The sequence below is a fragment of the Ursus americanus genome, chromosome 1 (assembly GCF_024610735.1).
Source record: "Ursus americanus isolate L20-20 chromosome 1, mUrsAme1.1.p, whole genome shotgun sequence".
Classification (NCBI taxonomy): Eukaryota; Metazoa; Chordata; class Mammalia; order Carnivora; family Ursidae; genus Ursus; species Ursus americanus.
The window spans coordinates 65306682-65332587 of NC_142127.1; the positions used below are offsets into that span (position 1 = coordinate 65306682).

A 25906-nucleotide genomic window follows, 5' to 3' on the forward strand; every position below is an offset into this window, starting at 1 on the left:
ATTTGAGCTTGGTAAGGACAGCTAATAAATAAGTAGGATGAAAGAGTCAAGAGCCAATGGAAATTCAAAAGGCGATAGACTAAAAAATCAGTTAACCAGAGACAGAAAAATCAACAGGAGCTCTATAAATTCTACACTTGAGAAAAGAAATATAAACACACAAGGAAGATATGTAGCTGGACAGATGTGGCTGTCCAAAAGGCTAATGCAATATTGGACTACATTAACAGAAATATGGCATTCTAACATGGAAGTTTCTACTTTCCTCCACTCTGGTCTAATTCCAATCTGAAACACTTGGCTTATTTCTGTTTATTATATTTAAAGACACACTATACGGTGTCCCAAACAGACATGACACTATGGAAAAGAGACTCATCAAATGAAAAATTAAGGAATTGGTAACCAGGGGAGAATTAGTCTTTGTGGCTGACTATGTGAGGTACACTATTTCACTTCGTCTCCACCACAATCCTGTGAGATATAATCATCCCCATTTCACAGCTGAGGAAAATGAAGGACAGAGAGATTAACACTGCCAAGCTACGCAGTTAATAAAAAGAAATACAAGTTTTAAACAAAGTAGTCGAACTGTAAGTCATACTTTTCCACTGCACCATGCCGTTCACTTAGAACAGAAAAGCTTATGGCCTTTTCTGAGATAGGCTGGCCAAGCAGTTCAAAAACAGCTGTCAAAAAGCTGTCACATGGGGACGATGCAGACACCTGGGTGGCTCAGTCGGTTAAGGGGCTGCCTTCAGCTCAGGTCATGACCTCACAGTCCTGGGATCAGGCCCACAACGGGTTCCTTGCTCAGTGGGGAGTCTGCTTCGCCTTTTCCCTCTCCGCACTGCTTGTGCGCTCTCTCTGTCTCAAATAAAATCCTTAAAAAAAAAAAAAAAAAAAAAAAAGGCCGTCACATGTAAGGAGATTGGATTTGTATACTCATGTCGCAAGAGGCAGAACCAGTACCACTGGTTAAAAGGTCAGAGAAGTAAAGTGGCGAAACACACAAAGAAACTTGGAGCCATGTAAAAGTGGAAGGGGCTATCTCAGGAGGCCACAGACTCCCTGTCACTAGGGATGCCCAAGATAATCACACAGGGAAAGCACAGAAGAAATCAACAGGGCTTGGACGCTGATCCCAGATAGTCCATGGAAGAAAATACCAGAAATGTTCTACTGAGATACACTTTTAAAAGGATCCATATAATATTTTTAGGGAAATTACAAACCTTTAGCTGTGGATAAATGTGCCGAATCATACTAAGATTCAGAGCATTTAGGAACTTTGGTCTGTTTAGTGTTATCACTCCCGCACAACCTTTTCTTTCCAACAGTACTTCCACTGCATCCGTGTGCTTAGACGTTCTCTGTGTGAAAAAAATAAAAACTTTAGGATAAAATTCATTAAGGTTTTGTCACAAGCCAACATCAAACCATATACAGGTATACCTCAGACATACTGTGGGTTCAGTTCAAGACCACCACAATAAAGGAAATATTGCAATAAAGTCAAATGATTTTTGTTTTGTTTTCCCAATGCATATAACAGTTACTGTTATGCTAACTGTAGTCTAAGTATGGAATAGCATTATGTCTGAAAAAACAATGTACATATCTTAATTAAAAAGTAACTTATTGAGAGGAAAATGATGGAGGTGTAGGAGGACCCCAGGCTCATCTTGTCCCACTAACACAACTAGATAACTATCAAATCATTCTAAATACCCCAGAAATCAACCTGAAGACTGAAAGAACAAATTCCACAACTAAAGGGAGAGAAGAGGCTACTTTGAAGAAGCAGCCAAGTTAAATACATGGTAAAATATCATCAACCGTGGAAGTGTGAACCTGCTTGATAATTATGTTAAACCAGCTTTATGACTGAATAAAGTTGATATTGTGAAAAGAAAAAAAAATAACTTATTGCTAAAAATGCTAACCATCATCTGAACTTTCAGTGAGTCAGATTCTTCTCGCTGGTGGAGGGTCTTGCCTCAATGTTGATGGCTGCTGACTGATCAGGGTGGAAAGTGCTGATGGTGGGGGTGGCTGTGGTAATTTCTTAAAATAAGACAACAGTCAAGTTTGCTTATTGACTGACTCTTCCTTTCACAATTTCTCTGTAGCATGCAATGCTGTCTGATAGCATTGTACCCACATTGTAGAACTTCCAAAATTAGAGTCAATCCTCTCAAACCCTGCTGCTGCTTTATCTTCGAGGCTTATGTAACAGTCTAGATCCTTTGTTGTCATTCCAACAATCTTCACAGCATCTTCACAAGTAGATTCCATCTCAAGAAATCCTTTTTCTTGTTTGTCCATAAGAAGCAACTTCTCACTCATTAAAGTTTTATCATGAAATTCCCAGCAATTCAGTCACATCTTCAGGTTCCACTTCTAATTCTAGTTCTCTTGCTATTCCCACCATAGCTGCAGTTATTTACTCCACTAAAGTCTTGAACCCCTCAGTCATCCATGAGGGTTGGAATCAACTTCTTCCAAACTCCAGTGAATGTTGATATTTTGACCTCTTCCCATGAATCATGAATGTTCTTAATGGCATCTAGAATGAGGAATCCTTTCTAGAACTTTTTCAGTTTACTTTGCCCAGATCCATCAAAGAAATCACTCTCTTTTAGCAGCTATAGCTTTATGAAATATATTTCTTAAATAATAAGACTTGAAAATCAAAACTGCTCCTTGATCCAGGGCTGCAGAACAGGTGCTATGTGAGCAAGCTCCATGAGAAGTCTTGGCTGACCAGGTGCATTGTCAATTAGCCGTATTTTGAAAGGCATCTTCTTTTCTGAGCAGGTTTCAACAACAGGCTTAAAAATTTCAGTAAACCATGTTGTATACAGATATGCTGTCATCCAGGCTTTGTTGTTCCATTTATAAGGCATAGCAGATTTAGCATAATTCTTAAAGGCCCTAGGATTTTCAGAATGGTCAGTGAGCACTGGCTTTAACTTAGAGTCAACTGGTGCATTAACCCCTATTAAGAAAGTTGGCCTGTCCTCTGAAGCTCTGAAACCAGCCATTGACTTCTCCTCTCCAGCTATGCAAGTCCTAGATGGCATCTTCTTCCAATAGAAGCCTGTTTCATCTATATTGAAGCTCTTGTTTAGTGTAGTCACCTTCATTATCTTAGCGAGACCTTCTGGATTACGAGCTGCATCTTCTACATCAGCATTTGCTGCTTCACCTTGCATTTTTACATTATAGAGATGGCTCCTTTCTTTAAACCTCATTTTACTAACCTCTGCTAGCTTCAAACTTTTTTTCTGCAGGTACCTCACTTCTCTCAGCCTTCACAGAACTGAAGAGACTTAGGGCCTTATTCTGCATTAGGCTTGGATTAAGAAAATGTTGTAGCTGGTTTGATTTATCCCAACTAAAACTTTCTCCATATCAATAAAAGACTATTTCACTTTCTTACTCATGTGTTCACTGGAGCAGCACTTGTAATTTCCTTCAAGAACTTTTCCTTTGCATTCACAACTTGGCTAACTGGTGCAAGAGGCCTAGCTTTTGACCTATTTTAGCTTTTGCCATGCCTTCCTCACTAAGCTTAATCATTTCTTAGCTTTTGATTTAAAGTGTGAGGCATGTGACTCTTCCTTTCACTTGGAGGCCACAGTAGGATTACTAATTGACCTAATTTCAATGCTGTTGTATTGAATAGGGAGGCCTATGGAGAGGGAGATGAGAGAGAAGGAGATTGATGGAGCAGTCAGAACAGACACAACATTTATCAATTAAGTTCACCATCTTATATGGGCACAGTCCATGGTGCCTCCAAAACAATTACAAGAATAACATCAAAGATCACTGATCATTGTTCACCAAAACAATAGTGAAAATTTTGAAATATTCTGAGAATTACCAAAATGTGACACAGAGACACACAGTGAGAAAATGCTGTTGGAAAAATAGCACCAATAGATTTGTTCTACTGATGCAGGGTTGCCACAAACCTTCCATTTGTAAAAAACACAGTGCCTGCAAAACACAGTAATACGAGGTATGCCTGTACATCAACACAAATCTTTCACACAATGGTAACTCATAAAATGGATTACTAGGTACATCTGACAAAGATTTCTAAAATTATTTAGATTCTGTAGGTAATCAAAATATCCATACCAAAACTATATACACAGTATATACAAAATATACACATAGTAATTAAATCTTTTAATTTTTGAACGAATGGAGTCAACTGATTTAGAATAGAACCTAGTCCTAGAATTACTTGAACTATGAATAATCAAGACAATGTGTTTACAATGCTACCCACCCACTCTTCATGGACACCTATATATTTACATATAGAATGTATCTCTAGAAAGATACACAAGACACTGCTAAAATGGTTGTCTCCAGGAATGAAAATCAGACATATGAGAGAGGGGTGGGAAGACTTTTTGCTGCATGGCCCCTTTGAACTTTTTTAATTTTGTACCATATATATTTACTACCTATTCAATCCAGTATTTGAATATTAAAAAAAATAAGAGTAATAAATTAGATTTAAAAGGTCCTAAGCCATCTCCAGAAGAGAACTTCATTAATAGGCTTTATTCCAGAGGACTTTTGTTTGACTACGGGGTCCCCTGAGCCCCAGTAATGATCCCACATGTGTGGGGGTGTTGGAAAGATAGGACACATGCATATACATGTGCACTGACAGCAGCCCCTATTTCCTGCTAAACCATACACTGGCTTCATGGAGCACTCCAGAAGGTTGTAAGGAAGGGTTTTCATGAAGGAAGGCCCAGAGAGCCATGAGCATCTCTGTTCTCCCACTGGGTATTCAACTGTATATAAGGAAAAACGAATGTTAAATCATTTAAGGAGAGTACATAAATTTGTTTCAGTACATGTTGTTGTAAAATAGTGTTTCTACTTATGTTCTTATACATCTGTTGTTGTGTTTATTCATGCTCTAAGTTCTGACTTTAAGAAATAACAGTAAGTCTATTTTTTTAATCTGTTCAAAAAAAAAAAAAGTACTAAGCTATAGGACTTGTTTTCTTACCTTACTGGTACTAAAAAAAATAAAATAAAAAATAAAAAAGTGGTAAAAGGAAACTATACACAAAAATCACAAAAGAAACCAGACCAAAAGGATACCAAGTCCACAAGCAGACACAGCCTTCCCCAGACTTCACCTACCGCCTTCTCCTTCACAGTCTGACTCTAGCAGCTGAAAGTGCCTGGCTTCTTAGATTTTCTTCCAAGTTCCTACTGACCCACTTGTGTTATTAGTAGGTGAGTAGGAAGATGAAGTAGGAAGGTAACTTTTCTGACCCTCCAACTCCTCCTCTAGACCCTTTCCTAGCTTCTGTCAGTATTGTGGAAGATCTTATTCCCATAATCTTTTATTCCATAAAACTGTAGGGGAGGAAAAATAATTTTCCCTCTACACTTCCAGGTTCTTAGCTAAGAGCCCCCCCTGTTATAAAGACTATTAACAGTAGAAAATTTTCATTTCTTAAGGGGGCCCTACAAAGATGTGTGATCCAAAAGCAGCCAGGCAACTGAGGCTCATAAACCATCTTGAGCTAAGGAAAGAAACAGGGTCTGGGGCTTCAAAGGGGAGGAAAGCAATTCGCCAGGAAGGAAAAAGAGCAAATGTTTAGTAAACAAGTATTTGCCCTCCCATGCAGATAAGTCTCAAATATAAAAAAGTTATACTATGTGTATCCTTGCTCTCTTCCTGGTACAATCCTCCTTTCTAATTTCTTTCAGTCAGTTGAGAGGGAGGGGAAAAAGCGTTTCCTCAGTCTGCTGGATCTTGATTGCCTTCAACCCAAAATAATTCACATGCCAAAGTGACAGATTTTAAGGGTGGTATATTCTGCTCCCCTTTGAGACTTTTCTTGCTTCTTGAGGCAGGCCTGTATTGCTATATATTTCTCTCTTATGATGCTGTTGCTGCATCCCAAAGATTTTGGACCATCGTGTTTTCATTTTCATTTGTTTCCATGTATTTTTTAAAATTTCTTCTTTAATTTCCTGGTTAACCCATTCATTATTTAGTAGGATGTTCTTTAACCTTCATGTACTTGTGATCCTTCCAAATTTTTTCTTGTGGTTGACTTCAAATTTCATAGCATTGTGGTTGTAAAATATGCATGGTATGATCTCACTCTTTTTGAACTTGTTGAGGCTGATTTGTGACCCAGTATGCGATCTATTCTAGAGAATGTTCCATGTGCACTCAAAAAGGATGTGTATTCTGCTGTTTCAGGATGAAATGCTCTGAATATATCTGTAAGGTCCAACTAGTCCACTGTGTCATTCAAAGCCCATGTTTCCTTGTTGATTTTCTGCTTAGATGATCCAACCATTGCTGTAAGCGAGGTGTTAAAGTCCCGTATTATTGCATTATTATCAATGAGTTTCCTTATGTTTGTGATTGATTTATATACTTTACTGCTCCCAGGTTGGGCACATAAATATTTACAACTGTTAGATCTTCCTGTTGGACAGACCCCTTTGTTATGATACAGTGCCCTTCATCTTTTGTAACAGCCTTTGGTTTAAAATCTAGTTTGTCTGATGTAAGTATCACTTCTGACTTTCTTTTGATGTCCATTAGCAGGATAGATGGTTTTCCATCTCCTTTCAATTTGCAGGTATCTTTAGGTCTAAAATGAGTCTCTTGTAGGCAGCATATAAATGGGTCTTTTTTATCCATTCTGATACCTTATGTCTGATTGGAGCATTTAGTCCAGTTATATTCAGAGTGATTATTGATAGATATGAAAATAGTGCCACTGTATTACCTGTGAAGTTGGTGTTTCTGGATATTTTCTCTGTTCCTTTCTAGTCTTTGCTGCTTTTGGTCTTCTTTCCCACTCAGTCCCATTTAATATTTCTTGCAGGACTAGTTTAGTGGTCATGAATGCCTTTAGTTTTTGTCTGGAAAACTCTCTCTCTCTCCTTCTCTTCTGAATGACAGCCTTGCTGGATAAAGTATTCTTGGCTGGGTATTTTTCCCATTCAGCAAACTGAACATTCATGCCACTCTCCTCTGCCTGGACAAATTTTCTGTGGAGAGATCTGCTGCTCACCTTATTTTCCCCTGTAGGTTAAGGATTTCTTTTCCCTTGCTGCTTTCAGGATTCTTTCTATATCTCTGTATTTTGCAAATTTTACTATGATGTGTTGGTGTTGGCTTGCTTTTGTTGATTTTGATAGGAGTTCTCTGTACCTCCTGGATTTGGATGTCTGTTTCCTTCCCCAGATTAGGGAAGTTTTCAGCTATAATTTGCCAAAATACACCTGCCTTTTTTTCCTTCTCTTCTTCTTCTGGGGCTCCTATGATATGAATGTTACTAAGCTTTATGGAGTCGCTGAGTTCCCTAAGTCTACATTTGTGATCCAATATTTTTCTTTCCCTCTTCTTTTCAGTTGGGTTTTTTTTGTGGTTTTTTTTGGGGGGGGGGTTAGATTTGAGAGAGAGAGAATATGTGTACACATGAGCGGGAGGAGGGGCAGAGGGAAAGGGAGAAACCAGCTCCCCACAGAGCAGGGAGCCCGACACAGGGCCTGATCCCAGGACCCTGAGATCATGACCTGAGCCAAAGGCAGCCACTTAACCAAATGAGCCACCAAGGCACCCCTCAGCTTCATTATTTTCCATAATTTTATCTTCTGTATCACTTATTCATTCCTTTGTTTCTTCCATCCTCGTGGTCATTAGATCTAGTCAGTTTTGCATTTTGGTTATAGCATTTTTTATATTGGCCTGACTAGTTTTTAGGTCTTTTTATCTCTTCAGTAAGGGACTCCTTGGCATCTTCCATGCTTTTCTCAAACCCAGTTAGTATCCTTACGATTGTTGTTTTAAATTCTGGTTCAGGCACATTACTTATATCTGTTTTATTAGATCCCTGGCCATGATCTCTTCTTGTTCTTTCTTTTGGGATGAATTCCTCCATCTTGGCATTTTGTCTAGGTATCCGTGTATGTGTTATGAAAGCCTGTTATGTTTCCTGCTCCTGAGAGTAATGGCTACATTAAGAAGAGGTCATATACTGCCCAGGGCCTGACACTTCAGAAAGGGTTTCTGGTTTATACTGTATGCATTCTGCTGTTGTGTTTTCACTGCTCTTTCCTTCAGGTCAGTCCTCTGAAGAGTTTCTCCTTCCCTGCAGCGGAGAATATTTGGACCTTGTCCACTGTGTGGCAAGTTTTAACTAGAGGTGTTTTGGTCTGCTTCTTAAAAGCAGCTAGATCCTATTTCCCCTACAGCTGAAGCTTTACAGTACTCTATGGTCAATAGACTGGTGGGTGAGAGGTTGGGGGGGGAGCACACTTGCTCTAGTGAAAAAAGCACTGCACAGGGAGGTGAGGCTTGGTGTATGCGGCTCAAGCCTCCACTGCGGGCACTGTGCTACTCACTGAAGCTCGTCTGTGCCGATGGGTGGGGGTAAAAATGATATCAGTCAACTCTCGTGTCTCCAGAGAGGGGAGTTCGTGCCTGCCACTGTTCAGCAAACACTCACAAAAGAGAAAACAATCTCCCCTCATTTGTCCCAGGCTTCCCTCAGATCCCTGCCTTCACCCTTTGTCCGAGCTGTCTGCCCACCCGGTGGCCCAGTGCTCCTCTGTTTTATCTCAAGCATGCTGGCTGGGTTTCAAAACCCCACATTTTAGGTACACAGCATGGTGCCAATGTGCGCGGATCCTTTGGGGGAGGGTCTCACCAGGCTCTGGCTGGTGCCGGTTTGTCCCAGAAAGGCAGGTGCATGAATGCACAGGGGCTTGGAGTTTATGGTTAAATGCAGCAAAAAGCTGGCATCCACGTTAGCTGTCCTCTGCAGCTGTCTTTACTGCTATGCTAATGAACCGGGCAGCTCAATGGTGCCCATCGGCTCATTTGTCCCTGCAGAGGCAGTGCCATGTCTCCCAAATACACTCCAAGAAAGGGAACTGTCTCCCAGTGCAACCCAGGGGACCTTTAGACCATGCTGTCCACTCCTGGGCCTCTGCCGTCCTCCACAGACCACCTCTATACCTGCCAGGCTCTACCCCAGTAATAGCACAGACTTCTACAATTTCAGACTTTGAGCTCTGCTGCTTGTAAAAACTTGTGATTATCAGCCCCTCGTTTTGGGGAAGTGTTCTTCTTGTGCAATGCCCTGTGCCCTGCATGCACACTTGCGCTCACACTCAGCCTTTCTCTCCTCTCTCCCTGATCAGGGCTCCCTCCCTCCAAAGCACCCATGATTCTTTTCTCCCCCAAATCAGGTCTCCACACCACCTATCTTCCACTACCTGCAGTTTGTTCTCTCAGTCTTCAGTTCTACTTCCTTGGTGTTGGAATGATTTGGTATCCAGCTGTGTTCAAAGGGTGAGGCAACTGCTCCCCTTCAATACCCATAGTGATGCTATTTCCTGGATTAATGCTTACTCATATGAAAAGACAGATGATACACTACAAAAGCTGCACTTTTAGATACCCACATCATTCTAAATCTTAAAATACAGATAAAAGTTTTCATATCATATAAACATGTTAAATACAAGTATTAATAAACTTTCTCTCTATACTAATTAAATTTCTTTTTGAACGAGGTCATTTACACCAGTCCCCCACCAAAAAAAAGCTTATGATCGTTTTCACTGAACAGTTTATATAAATTATCACCCAATACCAGAGGCAAATCCTTTAAAACTTTATTTGGTTTCAGCTCAGAGATGTTGAGAGCTGAAAAGATGCTCATCCTGACCTTGTAACAAGAAAAAAGACTGAACAGACTGCAAAGTAATGGTTTCTGGTAAGCTCAATCACAGGACTGAGGTGACAGGGCAAATGGCTGCAATAAAATCTGGAGAGAGACAGGTGCTTTCAGAGAGACACAGGACCAGAATATTTGCTAACTTCAGGCAAAACCTTTCAGGAAGATTAATTAGAATTCTTGATGACTTGCTAGAGGCCAGTGTGGGCAAATGTGATAATATGAAGCTCCTGGGGGTGACAGTCATGCAGGGATTTCCATTCTGGCAGGCTTTTCCTCCTGGAACCCAACCGGGCTCTCCAAGGGAAGACTAGAGAAAGCTTCTGTGTGTGGTGTTGGCTGGGGTAGGGAAACAGCAGGTACAGCTAAATCCTTTCCCCTTGTCTTCCATAAAAAACAAAAAGGCTAAATTTGCAGGGGAGTAAGGAAGGACTTCAAAGCCTGCAGCCCAGGGTTCTGGTGGAGCCTCACTGCAGTGGGGGAAGGAAATGGAGGCCTACAAAAATAAAAGCCTTAATCTCAAGGGAGAGGCACCTTAAAACCATTGCCAAGGACTTCAGTGTTCACCAAATGCAACTGGGGAAAAGAAACAGGGGGCAAAGGAAAAGGAGAAAAAAAGCAGCCTATCCCTGGAAGAGGGACAGGAACATTTGTGAGGGCCACATCCCTGAAACTCTGGTTCACAGTGCCCTCCAAACATTAAGGCTCAATGGAATGCAACACAAAAAGCATGATCCTAAAAGAAAAACATTGATAAACTGAATTTCATCAACATTAAAAACTTCCATTCTGCAAAAGATACTATTAAGAGAATGAAAGACAAGCCAGAAATTGGAAGAAAATACTTGCCTTACACATATCTCAGTAAGAAAGGGGCACCTGGGTGGCTCAGTCAGTTGATTTTGGCTCAGGTCATGATCTCAGAGTCAGGAGATTAAGCCCCGTGTTGGGATCCACGCTGGGCATGGAGCCTGCTTAAGATTCTCTGTCTTCCTCTCCCTCTGTCCCTCCCCACCACCCACTCTCTCTCTTTTAAAACACACACACACACACACACACACACACACACACACACACAACACACCCCAGCAAGAAAAACAACCCAATATTAAAAGGGGCAAAAAAAAACCCAAAAAATAAAACTGAAGATCTTCACCAAACATAGAAGGATGACAAACACAGAAAATGCTCAAAAATCATAAGATCATTAGCAAAATGCAAACTAAAACCACAATGAGATACCACCACACACATTAAAATGGCTAAAGATACAGAACAATAGACACCCTCATTCTTCGTTGGTGAAAATGTAAAATCGTATGACCACTTTGGGAGGCAATATGGCAAATTTTTATAAAGTTACACATAGATTTACCATACAACCCAGCTGTTGCACCACACGTATTTACCCAAGTGAATTAAAAATTTATGTTCACACAAAAACCTGCACAAAAATGTTTGGCAGCTTCACTCATAATTGGTAAAAACTGAAAGCAACCAAAATGCTCTTCGACACAGAAATGGACAATTTATCCCAAAATGGAATACCATTCAGTGATAAAAAGGACCAAGTTATCAATTCACACAACACAGATGAATCTTAAATGCATTGTCAAGTGAAAGGATCCAAACCCCAAAGCTTATATATTGTATGATTCCATTCATAAGACATTCTATAAAGGCCAAACTATAGAGGGATAAAACAGATCAGTGGTTGGGGATAGAAGAAGCTGACTAAGGGAAAGCACCGGGAAAGTTTTAGGGTGATGGAACTGCTTATACGGTCTTGGGGTGGTGGATGCATGATTTATGCATCTGTCACAACCCACAGACACGTAGGTCACAAAAAGTAAACCTTTTTCTTTTGTATAGTCTGTTTACATTGAAGACAGCTAAGATGTAATGGGATCCCAACATGGAATGCAGACTGTGACAAATCTAATTGAATTACACATGTACGACAACCTCACTGAGTAATCATGGTGGTAGCTGCAGGGGAGCTGACCTAAGTAACTTCAGAAAACAGTCATCTGAGTATAAAAGGAACTGTACATCAATACCGTGCTCTAATTGGTAAATTAATTTTTCATGGGGAGTGGTTAACAATTGTGCAACTGCTTTGAATGTACACTAAGGTGAAACAAGTAACAGAGGAAAGTGACAGATAAGCAAGAAGGGAAGCTATAATGAACCCTGCCCTATGGTACTGGGGATGTCATCAGTATGAACTCCTGCTTAGCTTATATATATATATATATATACACATAAAATAGAGAAACCACCATAGGTATGTAGAGATACATGTGTTAGTACACATTATATATTGCTATACACACATACCTTACCCTAGCTCTCTCCCCCTGGAGAAAGCCATCATACCCCAGTATCAAAGAGCACTCCCAGAGCTCAGATCTTGATTTCTAAATGCTATTCTCCAATAAAGACAACCAGGGCTCCTTGAAGAAATGGCTAACTCCAGATAAGGAAAACATGAGGAGCCAAGAGCACACATTCTAGTACCAAAAAGTAAGGAGGTGTTAAAATATATATATTATAAGGAAAAACAAAGCTGGGGCATCACGTTGCCAGATTTCAAGCTATACTACAAAGCTGTGATCACAAAGACAGCATGGTACTGGCACAAAAACAGACACATAGACCAACGGAACAGAATAGAGAACCCAGAAATGGACCCTCGGCTCTGTGGGGAACTAATCTTTGACAAAGCGGGAAAAAACATCCAGTGGAAAAAAGACAGTCTCTTCAATAAATGGTGCTGGGAAAATTGGACAGCTATATGCAAAAGAATGAAACTTGACCACTCTCTCACACCATACACAAAGATAAACTCCAAATGGATGAAAGACCTCGATGTGAGACAGGAATCCATCAAAATCATAGAGGAGAACATAGGCTGCAACCTCTTTGACATTGGCCACAGCAACCTTTTCCATGACATATCTCCAAAGGCAAGAGAAATAAAAGAAAACATGAACTTGTGGGACTTGATCAAGATAAAAAGCTTCTGCACAGCCAAGGAAACAGTCAAAAAAACTAAGAGGCAGCCCATGGAATGGGAGAATATATTTGCAAATGACACTACAGATAAAAGACTGGTATCCAAGATCTACAAAGAACTTCTCAAACTCAATACATGAGAAACAAATAATCAAATCAAAAAATGGGCAGAAGATATGAACAGATGCTTTTCCAATGAAGACATACAAATGGCTATCAGACACATGAAAAAAATGTTCAAAATCATTAGCCATCAGGGAAATTCAAATCAAAATCACACTGAGATACCACCTTACACCAGTTAGAATGGCAAAAATGGACAAGGCAGGAAACAACAAATGTTGGAGAGAATGTGGAGAAAGGGAATCCTTCTTACACTGTTGGTGGGAATGCAAGTTGGTACAGCCACTTTGGAAAACAGTGTGGAGATCCCTTAGAAAGGTAAAAACAGAGCTACCCTATGATCCAGCAATTGCACTACTGGGTATTTACCCCAAAGATACAGACGTAGTGAAGAGAAGGGCCATATGCACCCCAATGTTCATAGCAACATTGTCCACAATAGCTAAATTGTGGAAGGAGCCGAGATGCCCTTCAACAGATGACTGGATTAAGATGTGGTCCATATATACAATGGAATATTACTCTGCCATCAGAAAGAACGATTACCCAACATTTGCAGCAACATGGACGGCACTGGAGGAGATTATGCTAAGTGAAATAAGCAGAGAAAGACAATTATCATATGGTTTCACTCATTTATGGAACGTAAGAAATAGCAGGAAGATCGGTAGGAGAAAGAAGGGAAGAATGAAGGGGGGGTAAACAGAAGGGGGAATGAACCATGAGAGACTATGGACTCTGGGAAACAAACTGAGGGCTTCACAGGGGGAGGGGGGTGGGGGATTGGGCTAGGCCGGTGATGGGTATTAAGGATGGTACACTATTGCATGGAGAACTGGGTGTTAAACGCAAATAATGAATCATGGAACAACTACATCAAAAACTAAGGATGTACTGGGGCGCCTGGGTAGCACAGTCGTTAAGCATCTGCATTCGGCTCAGGGCATGATCCTGGCATTATGTGGATCGAGCCCCACATCAGGCTCCTCCACTGGGAGCCTGCTTCTTCCTCTCCCACTCCCCCTGCTTGTGTTCCCTCTCTCACTGGCTGTCTCTCTCTGTCAAATAAATAAATAAAATCTTTAAAAAAAAAAAAAAAACCTAAGGATGTACTGTATGGTGACTAACATAACATAATAAAAATTATTATATATATATTATATATTAAAAGAATAGGATCATATCAAAAGGACACAAGAGCCAAAATGAAGGAATTCCTAATGGCCAAAGCTAGAAGAATCTGAGTAACAACATAATGTGATACTGGAGTATAACCCAAAGAATAAAGTACCAATGAGTCCACTCTGATATAAATAACCGAATAAATAAATGGAGAGGGATCTTCTCTACAGAAGATTTCTAAATAATACATGTAGAAATCCCCCTTCCATTAGGCAGAGCTCACTCCCCTCACCCTCTGAGTGTGGGATGAACTTGCTCCAAAGAACAGAATATGAAAAGGGGAAAATAAGTTGAGAGAGGAGAAACCTAACAAACACAACTTTAACCAAGTAATAAAGGTCAGCATCACCAGCAATGTTATATGACTGTCACTGCATCCCAGATGCATTCATCAAAACCCACAGATACTCTCTGTTGCGGTGTGATGAGAAGGGGGAGTTTCTTTTGTGATATTCTCTCCAAAAAACTTTTAACTGCAGTCTAATTATTAAAAACAAAACAAAAACACCAGACACAGCCCAGTTAGAGGATATTCTATAGGCTAGCTGGCTAATACTTCCCCCAAACATTCGAGGTCATAAAAAGTAAGACTCAGAAACTGTCACAGACCAGAAAAACTAAGGAGACATGACAAAGAAATGCAATATGTATTCTGGATTGGATCCTGGAACAGAAAATTAAGGGAAAGATTGGTGAAATCCAAATACAGTTTAAAGTTAATAGTAATATACCAATGCTCTTAATTTTGACAAACATACCATGGGAATTGTACTCATTTGCTAGCACTGTTGTAACAAAGGACCACAAACTAAGTGGCTTCAACAACAGAGAGTTAATCAAGGTATCAGCAGGACCACGTTTCCTCTAAAGATGGCTAGGGGAAGGATCTGTTCCAGGCTGTTCTCCTAGCTTCTGGTCGTTCCTTAACTGGTAGCAGCCTAATTCCATTCTCCACATGGCATTCTCCCACTATACCGATCTCCAAATTTTCCCTTTATATAAGGACAACCGTCATACTGGATTAGTCCAGTAATCCCTACTCCAGTATGACCTCATTTTACTATTTATGTCTGCAATGACCCTATTTCTAACTTGGCTGCTAGAAGAAGTTATCTGCCATGGGCCCTGAGGTTTCCTTGTACTTTAATGCTATATATGTCATGAACCCAAGGGCCTGACGTCTCTTTTTGCCTGGGTCATTTTCAGGGTTGTATTTGCTGCAAGCAACTTTAAAGAAAAGGTGATGTCTCCCTCTGGGACAAGAGAGCAGGCTTGCTTACATCTTGCTACAAACCAGCAGGTTCCCCATATTCAATACTGCTGCACTATTGTGTAATCCGCTGCATATGCAAGCTTTCATCTGGGTCTTCCGTGTCACCCCTGTGGAACTTGGGGAGCAAGGGAAAACCAATACAAACATGATGCTCAGTGCTGCTCCATGTGCCACTAGTAACAGAATCCTTAGTCTCTCACTCAGGAGTTTCACATCTTCTGCCAGCTTCCATAAAATAGTAAAAGGCTAACTATTAGTTTGTAATTGGGACCAAAAAAAAAAAAAAAAAAAAACAAATCCCAAACCCAATGTTGTCCAGCCAGCCCCAAAAGCCCTTAGCCCTCCACCTGCCCCATCTCAATCACAGGCCTCTCCCTCTCTATAAAAATATAACTATCCTGGTTTTTATAGTAAACACAAAGTGTACATGCAAAAATACACCATCTGTTTGGTTTTTTTTTAATGGATATACTTTTCAACTCTTTTTTTTTTTCTTTTAAGAGAGGGAGATGGAAGGAGGGGCAGAGGGAGAGGGAGAAAGAGAATCTTAAGCAGGCTCCATGCCCAGCGCTGAGTCAAATGCAGGGCTTGAGCTCAACAACCCTGAGGACCATGCCCTGAGACAAAAATCAAGACTCAAACACTTAGCCGACTGAGCCACCCAGGCACCCCCTGTTTTTCAAGCGTTTTAATCTACAAGTTCTCCCTTCATCCCTCTCTTTTCCTTCCAATTTGCTGAAAACAGGCCATTTATCCTTTAAAATTTCCCAGGATTTTGCTGATTGCACATGCATGCTACCTACTTATTTTTAACAGCTGTGCATTCTTACATATCAATCAGTCCCCTACCAATAAACATTGAGTATATTTTCGATTTTTGCTATTACAGTGATGCAGGAATATAAAGCATGGATCTCCAAGAACTTAAGCCAAGTGTTTTTGCAGGACATTTACAGAGGGTCAGACTTTGAGCAAAGGATATTCCAGAATATCCTGTTAATGCCACTGGAATGATGTAAATGAATAGATAAAAGGATTTTTTTTCCTACCTGAAGAAATTCATGGCCTTTTCAAAACCTAAATAGAACTATTAGTGCATTAATCAAAATTATTCAAACAAAAGGGTAGAAGAAAAAAGATGAACTTTCCAGTATTAGCATAATTTGTATGTTAATTCTGCAGAAAAAATTAAATCCCTTTTCCAAAAATATCAAATTTTTAACTAAAACTTAGAAAAGGTTTCTATGAAGAAAAATTTATATTAGGAAAGATTAGAGAGCCTAGAGTCAGAAATGAAATTCTCATACAACCCAAAGTTGGGGGGCAGTGAGAACGAGGAGACAGAAGGGATATAGGGGAACAGAGAAGGGAAAGAAGAAATGTTTCTGGCCAGAGCTATTTTTAAAATAGGAGGAAAAGCAATTTAAGGTGAGACTTAGAACTTTCTTAAATCGTTATTGTTCATCCAGAAAAGACAACTGGTTCACATTAACTTTTATTTTCAAATATTTTATTAGGCAATCAGCAAAAGCTGTTTCTTATTTTTAACTTGCTATTTGAAAGTTTTCTATGGACACTATGCTGAACACTTGACTAAACTCTTCACTTATTCGTCAAAATCCCCCTAATGAATTATATACCAGGAACTCCTTTCCATAGATAAGGACTCTGAGGCCCAGAGAAGTTAGATCACTTGCTTGGAATCACACAGCTTTGGGGAAGGACCAAGATTCAAATCTAGATTTTTCTCATTCTAGAACTAGAACTAATGCTCTGACCATTACAGTCCCTAAGCTGACTCTCCCAATTATCTTCTTCAAGTGATATGATCTCACCCACTTGAGCCCACTCTGCAGAACTTTTTCCCCTCCTGTAAGGCCTGAGTGACCCATTATTTACATCTATTCAAAAGAGAAATGAAGGAAACTTGCTAAAGTGTATGAACACCATCAACACACAGCTGTGCTGAACTGAATGCATGAAGCCTGCCAAAATAAAATCTCTAAGACGTGCACATCTTTAGAATACCTTCTCTGCTAGAATGTGAAACTATTCTGCCAAAATCATAGTAGCAACATTTCCCAAAGCGTCAAAAGGATGATTACCGCTGCTATGTAGAAAGATAAAACGACCCATGGTCAAATCAGTTTGGAAAAAAACAAACCAATGTAAATAAGTTTCATCCCTGTAAGACATTTTTGGATTTAATATGCAAATATTAAATATAAACTTTTAAAATACAATGAGCAGTTTTCTTACTTGTAAACTTTTTTTTTCCCCATGGATTATTTACCTCTTGGGACTTGTATTTTGCGGGCTACATTTTGGAAAACACTTTAGTGCCTTCATAAACATTGTGAGAAATGAACCTTTCCTTTGAGGAAAATCCAGTACCTGGTACATAGCAGGTATCCCAAAAATGTTTCATTAGCTGAATGAACAATCCAACATTCTAGTGATGCATTCCTGCTGTAACACAAGCCTAAAGCAAGCTGCGCATTGTCGATACCCAAATCCCAATCTTGAGCATACACCTTTCATTATATGTAACATCTGCTACCATCAAACAAGGCTGTAACCCAAAGACACATCCAAGAAAATATCCTACCTTAAGCAGAACATAATTTCTTTTGACATCTGACTTTCCTCTTTATTCAATCACATATCCTTCCGACTCCTAAGGTTTTCATCAATTTCCAGCTAATGTTGAATGTCATTAAATTTAAATTTTAAATTACTGTAACCCAATAGGACACCAAAGCATAATACAAGCAAGATTCTTAGTGTAATCTACCAAAATTAAGTAGTGGACCCATTACTTAAACCCAAGCATTCTGACTTGAAGATCCATGCTCTTATTCATAACCTTTTACCACCTCCTAGTTATGTGTCAAGTCTTGACACTATAAAATTGGGAACCATGGCACATGAAGAGCAACAAACTCTGCCAGTATTCCTCTACTTCCCTAACAATGACATTTTACATTACACATCATAATCTAACAATGCCAACAAAACAAAATCCAAACTTACCAAATGTTGCAGTATGATATTAGTCCTTTTGAATGAATTAAACCTGAAACAAACGCAGAATACAATGAACACAGTAATGTGAGTAGTCATGTCTCAATGTATAAATATATTTCCTTTTGTTTTACCCTTTTCTAAAAGGTATTAGGGAAAAAATGAATTTGGAACAAAAAAAGGGTAGAGATTCTTTTCCCACTGTATTCTGTTCAAGATATCTCCCCAAAAAATAAATCAAAAACCAAGGAATAAAGGAGAAGGGACCTCAAAAAAACAGAGCAACTGAACACAAGAGGGTGGGGGAGGTGGGAAGACTGCAACTTGCTCCCAGGGCATGGAGAAAATTTAAAAAGGTTAGAATCCATTAAAGTTCCATTAGTCATTCGTCTTTCATCCTCCTCTCCTTCCTCCCACTCATCATCATCATCTCCTTCATCATCATGCCAAGAACCAAGTAGCACTATAGTGGATTTGGCCAAATAGCATCTTTGATGACCTCCCCTGAGCTCATCTGCACCTCCAAAAGAATCATCGGTAAACCAGAAAAAGAGCTCTCTGGGTCTCTCATGCTCTCTCTTCCTGCTGGCTTTATTCTGCATTTAACTTGAACATTTTGTCAAATCCTTTCTAGATTTCCATTTGATTTCAGTGGACTTTGAAGATGGATCACCACTCTCATTTGGATGAAATTCTTTGGAAAGAACTTTATTTTCAAAGTAAGGTTTTCCATCCAAATAAAGATCTATTCTGTAACCTTATTTAACATCTTTGAATTCTGTCAACTTTTGCCGAACAATGCATTGCAGACACTTGGTGGATGAGTGATAAATGTTAACCCAAAAATGTAGGATCTGGGCAATCACTTCCAATCTCTCCTGAAAAAAGTGGTCAGCAGTGTCATCTGTCTGTTCTACTTTCAAAATCTCATTGGCTTGTTCAAGTCTACTGCATTCTGTACTTCATTAATATATTCGCCTGCTCCTTGCTGTTCTTTTTCTGAGGTCTCATGGGCTCCATTGTGGTTGAAGCTGAGTTCCTCTTTACTGACCTTGGTGGGGTTGGGAATAGGGGAGGCAAAGGGTGCAGGCAGCAACTTGGTCCAGCTGCCTCTAGTAATATTTTATAAATGGTCATCTTACAAAGCCAATAAAAATATTTACTTAAAAAAATTTAAATAATACTTAACATATGGAAAATAGTCATGACAGAAATTACAAAAAGCAAGCAAGCTATAAAATAAACATAACACACTTCCAAGTTTGTTTTAAAAGTGTTAGGCTAGGCATACAAAGCTTAAGACACAGCTTGGCAAAAGTGATCAATCAGTAATAACAGAAGTCGAAATGGTAGAGAGTGGGGGAAGCTGGGAGAGGGCAGGAGGAAATCTGGAGTGGTAGAAATTATCTCTATCCAGATGATGGTTAGAGGACTGTATATAAACACAAAAGTTAACTGAGCTACAGACTTCAGAATAGTACATTTCAGTACTTCATGTGCATCACAACTAAGTAAAAGCACCATGGGGGTGGAGAGTGACGAGAAGGGGCATGAGGAGGGCCTCTGAGATGCGGATACTATCATTTTTTCTTGATCCAGGTGCCAGTGAAATGGATATGTTCAGTTTGTGAAAATTCGTCATATTTTTATGCTTCGGGCCTCTTTTTTTAAGATTATATTTATTTGACAGAGCGAGCACAAGCAGGGAGAGCAGGAGAGGGAGAAGCAGGCTCCCCAGTGAGCAGGAAGCCCGATGTGGGGCTTGATGGGATCACAACCTGAGCCGAAGGCCGACGCTTAACTGATTGAGCCACCCAGGCACCCCTATGCCTCGGGCCTTTTTAAAAAGTTTCCCAGGGGCACCTGGGTGGCGCAGTTGTTAAGCGTCGGCCTTCAGCTCAGGGCGTGATCCCGGCATTATGGGATCGAGCCCCACATCAGGCTCCTCCACTATGAGCCTGCTTCTTCCTCTCCCATTCCCCCTGCTTGTGTTCCCTCTCTCGCTGGCTGTCTCTGTCAAATAAATAAATAAAATCTTTAAAAAAAAATAAAATAAATTTAAAAAAATAAAATAAAAAGTTCCCCAAAAGATATTGCTCTTGCCTTCAAGCAACTCAAAGTATAGTGAAGAGAGATGTATATAAAAATAATGTTATTGGGGCGCCTGGGTGGCACAGCGGTTAAGCGTCTGCCTTCGGCTCAGGGCGTGATCCCAGCGTTATGGGATCGAGCCCCACATAAGGCTCTTCTGCTATGAGCCTGCTTCTTCCTCTCCCACTCCCCCTGCTTGTGTTCCCTCTCTCGCTGGCTGTCTCTATCTCTGTCAAATAAATAAATAAAATCTTTAAAAAAATAATAATAATGTTATTAAGATATACTGGGATGCATGCTAAACAAGAAGTGAAATTTGAGACGTATGAAGTAAGGTCAAAGGTGGAATCCACAGCAGCAGCAGCCTGATTAAGGGCTGTGAACATGTACAGATACATATACTATCTGAGGGAGCTCATAAATCACCAACTTACTAATTTTTCCAGGATATTTCGAGATTTGAGGGGCAACTGTTTAGCTAAGGCATTAAAAAAAAAAGGTAATATGCCCGTTGTCACCACTGTAGCCACATTTTAGGTGACTGAATTTATAAAAATATTTGTAATACATCTTTCCAGAGTTCTTACTTTCCTCTTAGATTACATTTAAATTGAATATTACTATCCCCCCAAAAAGGGAAACCACTAATTTGTTTAAATCAGTCACACTTCACATTCCTAGACTAGCATATTTTGAATCTGTCTTACCACAAGTAAAATATTCTTATTCTAGCCCAGTAATTCCATAACTTGTCTGCACATTAGAATCACCTGGAAACTCTAGTAAACATTCCAAAGCCCAGTTCACATCCAAGACCAATTAAAAATCAAACTCTGGAGGTGGGACACAGGCATAAGTATTTTTGTTTGAAGCTCCCCCAAATGATTCCAAAGCACAAACAAGTTGTCATTAAAATCAATATTTTATAAAAATTAAACTGAAGTGACAGATACTAGCTTATTTAGGGGTATTTCTAAACGGAGAATTTCATATAGACTTTTAAAATCTGAACTATATTTATCCTGAAACACCATTTAAATTTTTTTTGAACTTAAAGACTTCCAAAAAGATAAAATTGAATTAAGAAAAAGTTAAGCACTAAGTCCTTTAGATCAAGAATAACCCTGAATTCCTTAATGAGACCAGTACCGAAATGCCAGTTCAAGGTTAAAGATGGTGCTGCCAGACTGGCAAGTCTTATCCAACAGCTTAAGCACCACCTGTGGCACAGAGACACACAGACCTAGCTTCAAGTCCTAGTTTCATTCCTGAGATAGAATTTTAGTTCATTCAAATAAAGGTAATGTAAACCTACAAATGCAAGTACACAGCACTGTGCACAGCATTTTGATCCCAAAAGCTCTAGACCAATTGCTACCAAACAGAAAAACCTAAGTACAACTAAGTTCCTTACCAGACTCTATAAAATCATATTCATTTTATTTGTTCCAATTTCTACTCAACCGTTATTTAAAATCTGCTATTAACTTTTACATCTCAAAAATATATTTGAATATTCAGAGTCCCCAAATAATTCTGAATTGAAGGTCTTCTCTTTCCTTCCTGTTGGCTCCAGAACTGCCATCTGGTGGAGGGGAAGAGGACATGCACCTTCCAGCTACAGCTAATTTACTAAATCATTTTAACAGACTTATTTCCTTCAGGTGACGGTCAACTTATCTGCTTGGGGCAGTTGTTCTCAAAGTGTGGTTCCTGGACCAGCACCATCAGCATCTCAGGGGCACATGTCAGAAATGCAAATTGTTGGCCCCATCCCAGACCTACTGAATTCGAAACTGTGGGGTGAGCCCAAAAATCTGTGTTTAACAAACCCTCCAGGTGATTCTGACACACGCTGAAGTTAAAAACAACTGTCTTGGAAGGATGAGAACATTATCATTTAGGAGATTTCTGCAATTATCCAACAAATCACACATGAGTTTACAAAATTAAACAACTTTACATGGAACTGTTTAAGATGAGATAATGAAAACAGTGCTTGATGAAGATTACAGCAGAAGTAGGCAAGTTAGAAGGTGAATAGAACAGAAAATCAAGGCCAAGTAATTCAGGCATGAACTGATGAACAGCAGCTGTGGAAACAAAGGAATGATTAGGAGATATTATGAAGTTAAAACCTAATGGAAAAGAAAAGAACTTTGTCAATAACAATTCCAAGAATTCAAGCTAGGATAGCTAAGAGAATATAGGTACTGAAAAGGCTGGCAAGCAAACTAACTGGTTTGTAGAATGAAATATGAAGTCCATTTTCAGTTTCTTGAGCCTGTATTGACATAAGTGGAAACATTCAACAGCAAGTAGAGAGACTGGAGTTTGAAAGAAAAGGTACAACTGAAGCTATGTCACAAAGTCACGTGCATAGATAATCACTGAGGCATAAGAACGCCTCAGCTGTCCTTGAGGAATGAAAAAGCTGCAGCTGGAAATTAGTGGCCTGAATGCTGACTGGGTCTACTAATGTGCTTTGTCTGGTCAGCTGTGTTTTAAAACTAGACATTTAAAATCAAGAGATTGCACCAAAAAATTCAGTTTCCCAGAAAAATTAGTAGTTATAGAAACCGTGGGTCTACAGTCTACAATGGCAACATCTGCCTGGGGCTGAGAAGCCAGCTCCTTTAGAGCCATTTCTCTAGCTCACTAGTTCCCTACTAGTCCCCAGTGCTGTTGTCTAGCCAGCATTACTGAATGCTTCCTTCTTAGCCTCTGCATTGGGGTCTGTGACTCTTAACACAGACAAAATATAACAGAGAATCAAATACTGAGCCTTCGGAAACAACTACGTAGAAGAAAAGAGGCAGCTCAAGAAGCAAGCACGGAAACAATGTAGTTCAGCAGAGTATAGAGCAGATGGAGAAAGGAGTACTATTAACAACTTAAAAGATCTACCTCTTTGAAGAGCCTCCCCTGACCTTTCACTTTCATTTCTAAATCTGACTCTGTCATACTTGTACTTTTCCTTAAATCTTTTCCTTTAAGACACTTATCAAAGTTTGTAACTAAGTTTTGTTTAAATATTCGTTTGTCTGCTTTCTTTTGGGACTTCGAGGGCCTTAAGAAACAATAGCAAGTAGTCCAGATTGGCTACAGGGTAAAAAAAAGTGCCTAGAACTTCCAGAAGCTAGAATATAACACTGAGTATTGTAGAATTCATGAAGTAAATTAGGGGCAAATCTTTGAAATCGGGCTGGGAAATTTTTATTGAATTCCGTAAGTAGGACACCTCTAAGAACTTCTTAGCAGAAGAATGGCAGGCCCTGAATTGAACTTTAGCAAGATTAACCTGGCAATCACACACAGAAGCTATTCAAATTGGGAAGAAGTGCACCAATCAAGTTTCTGAAAAATGAACTAAAAAATTTGAGAGGATTGTTTAAATTTGAATCAGCAGGAAGAGATAAGGATTGGGAGTGTGGGAGAACTTAAATAACTTTAAAAATCTAGAAGAATAATAGCTTCAAGAAGAAAGTGCAGATGAGTACGGGTTACACTTACGTGCAAATTAACACCTGAGGTGCAAATGAGACATTCAGGTGGTTGTGACTTGCACTAGCATTTAGAATATATCAAGATCAGACATACAAATTTGAGTTATCTTCAGAGAGGTAATTTGGGAACTCCCCCCAAAATGCCCAGGATCTGTACTGGCACCACAAGAATTAGTGGAGAGGTAAGTGGGAAAGACAGTGCCAGAGAGCCAAGGAAGACCAGAGTTCAAGAGGGATTGCCCAACAACGTCAACGTTTATTTCCTCTCAAAAACACTCTGTGGCACCCTATTCCTTAATACAATTGTGGGTTAGGCTGTTACAGACTAGGTAACACTGGCCTCAGGTCTCTGCTTTGCTAAGGCAATACCCACTCCAAAGCCCTGGAAAAGGCATCCCTGATCAAAGGCCCCAAACTGCTCCAGAACTCAATCAGTCTGCACCTCGAGATGAGGGGTGGAATAAAGCCAGCCTGAACTCTGGGGATGACAGACTCTTTTCCAAGTCAGTTAATTTTGTTAACAGTTCTTCCCAATCTGTTTCTCAAATAATTTGGTATTTGCTCACAACTTCAAAAAGCAGCAGCAATAATGACATGTGATTTTCTTAATATTTGCCACGTCTCTCCCTGAGCTGTTCAGAGACACATGGACAGCTAATTTCGAGGTATTAAAAAAATGAAGAAGGAAAGCAACTCTTCCATTTTTCTTCATTGATTGAGAACCAGGTCTGTGGATACAATGTTAAACAAGCAGACGCTTATCTCTAGAGACATAACTATTCTTCTTAAACCAAAGAAACATTCCCATCCTTTTCCCCCAAGGCAAACTCAAAGGCTAAAGAACCCAGCAACTGAAGTTATGGAGTAAACAGGATGGTTCTCCCTTCAAGTGGTCACACCTGCTACCTGAATGCACATAGGCAGGCAATAGGCCTCAAGACTAACTCATCCCAGCTTCCTAAACTCAGGACCACCAGATTTCCTTAGCAGAACTCAAGCTGCAGTCAGTAGCACTTTCAGGAGTTAAGCACGATGTTTGCACACACACTCCAGGCCACGTTATGTGTCCACAGCACTAGCCTGAAAGGTCCACACACCTGGATTAAGGCTGGAGCCATCCGGCAGAACTGAACAACAGAGTCACACGACGAGCGCCGGTGCAACAACTGCCAAAGCAGGAGCGGTTGCTAGCAGCACCAAGCATACCACAAAATTCCTCCACGCTGAAACCCTGCCCGTCCCCCAAGCTAGACTCAGCTCTGAAGAAAGGAAATGGGGGTCAAGGCTGAATAAGAGCCAGCGAGGCAGAAAACGAACGAGATGCTGCAAAGGCGCTAAACGCAATAAGCGCGAAACAGAGAGGCGCCGGGCTCGGGTCTAAGATCTGCGCCTCCAAGCGTCACTAGAAACTTCGAGGCCAGGCCGTCCCCACCGGCGCGACAGCCTCTGTCACCTCGGCGAGCGCAGCCCAGGAGCCTGCGCTAGACAGGTCGCTCCCTCGCTCACTCACCTCGACATGAGCCTCCACACCTGCTGCAGCCCCATGGCAAACACACCCGCCCGCCTATAGTAGGAGGCGGCGCACCCGAGAATCTCGTGGCACCTCACGTCAGACCCACCCACCGCCGCCCCTGCTCCTCCCCGCGCCGCCGGACACAGATGACAAGTCCTCCAGGCGGCCAGAGAGGCCCACGACGGGATTGTCAGCGGCGCGGCGCTGAGGGGCGGGGCGAGAACCGCTGCGGGAGGAAATGGGTTGAGGACAGGGGAAGAGGGTGGGGTGGGGCTTGGTTAGGGGGCGGGGCGGGGGCGGAGGCGGAGGCGGAGGCTGAGGGCGGGGTGGGGCAGGACTGAAGGAGTGGCGGGGAGCGGAGCCCGGCTGACTGGGAGAAAAGAAATTGTTTCCTAGAGGGGTTCCTGGGTGGTTC

At 40.6% G+C, this 25906-nt stretch overlaps 1 protein-coding gene and 1 pseudogene across 1 annotated transcript in view; both read right to left on the reverse strand.

The window, feature by feature from the left end:
* Positions 1 to 25640, reverse strand: part of HIBCH (3-hydroxyisobutyryl-CoA hydrolase) — a 114919-nt gene extending 89279 nt beyond the window's left edge. The window contains exons 1-3 of the mRNA XM_045806334.2: positions 25489 to 25640; positions 18391 to 18433; positions 1236 to 1373 (exon numbers count right to left, since the gene is read on the reverse strand). Coding sequence (XP_045662290.1) covers positions 1236 to 1373; positions 18391 to 18433; positions 25489 to 25523 — 216 coding nt within the window. The 5' untranslated portion in view covers positions 25524 to 25640. The remainder of the gene's footprint in view (positions 1 to 1235; positions 1374 to 18390; positions 18434 to 25488) is intronic.
* On the reverse strand, positions 18440 to 23118 carry LOC123798292 (protein SET-like; annotated as a pseudogene).
* Positions 25641 to 25906: the final 266 nt, after the last annotated feature.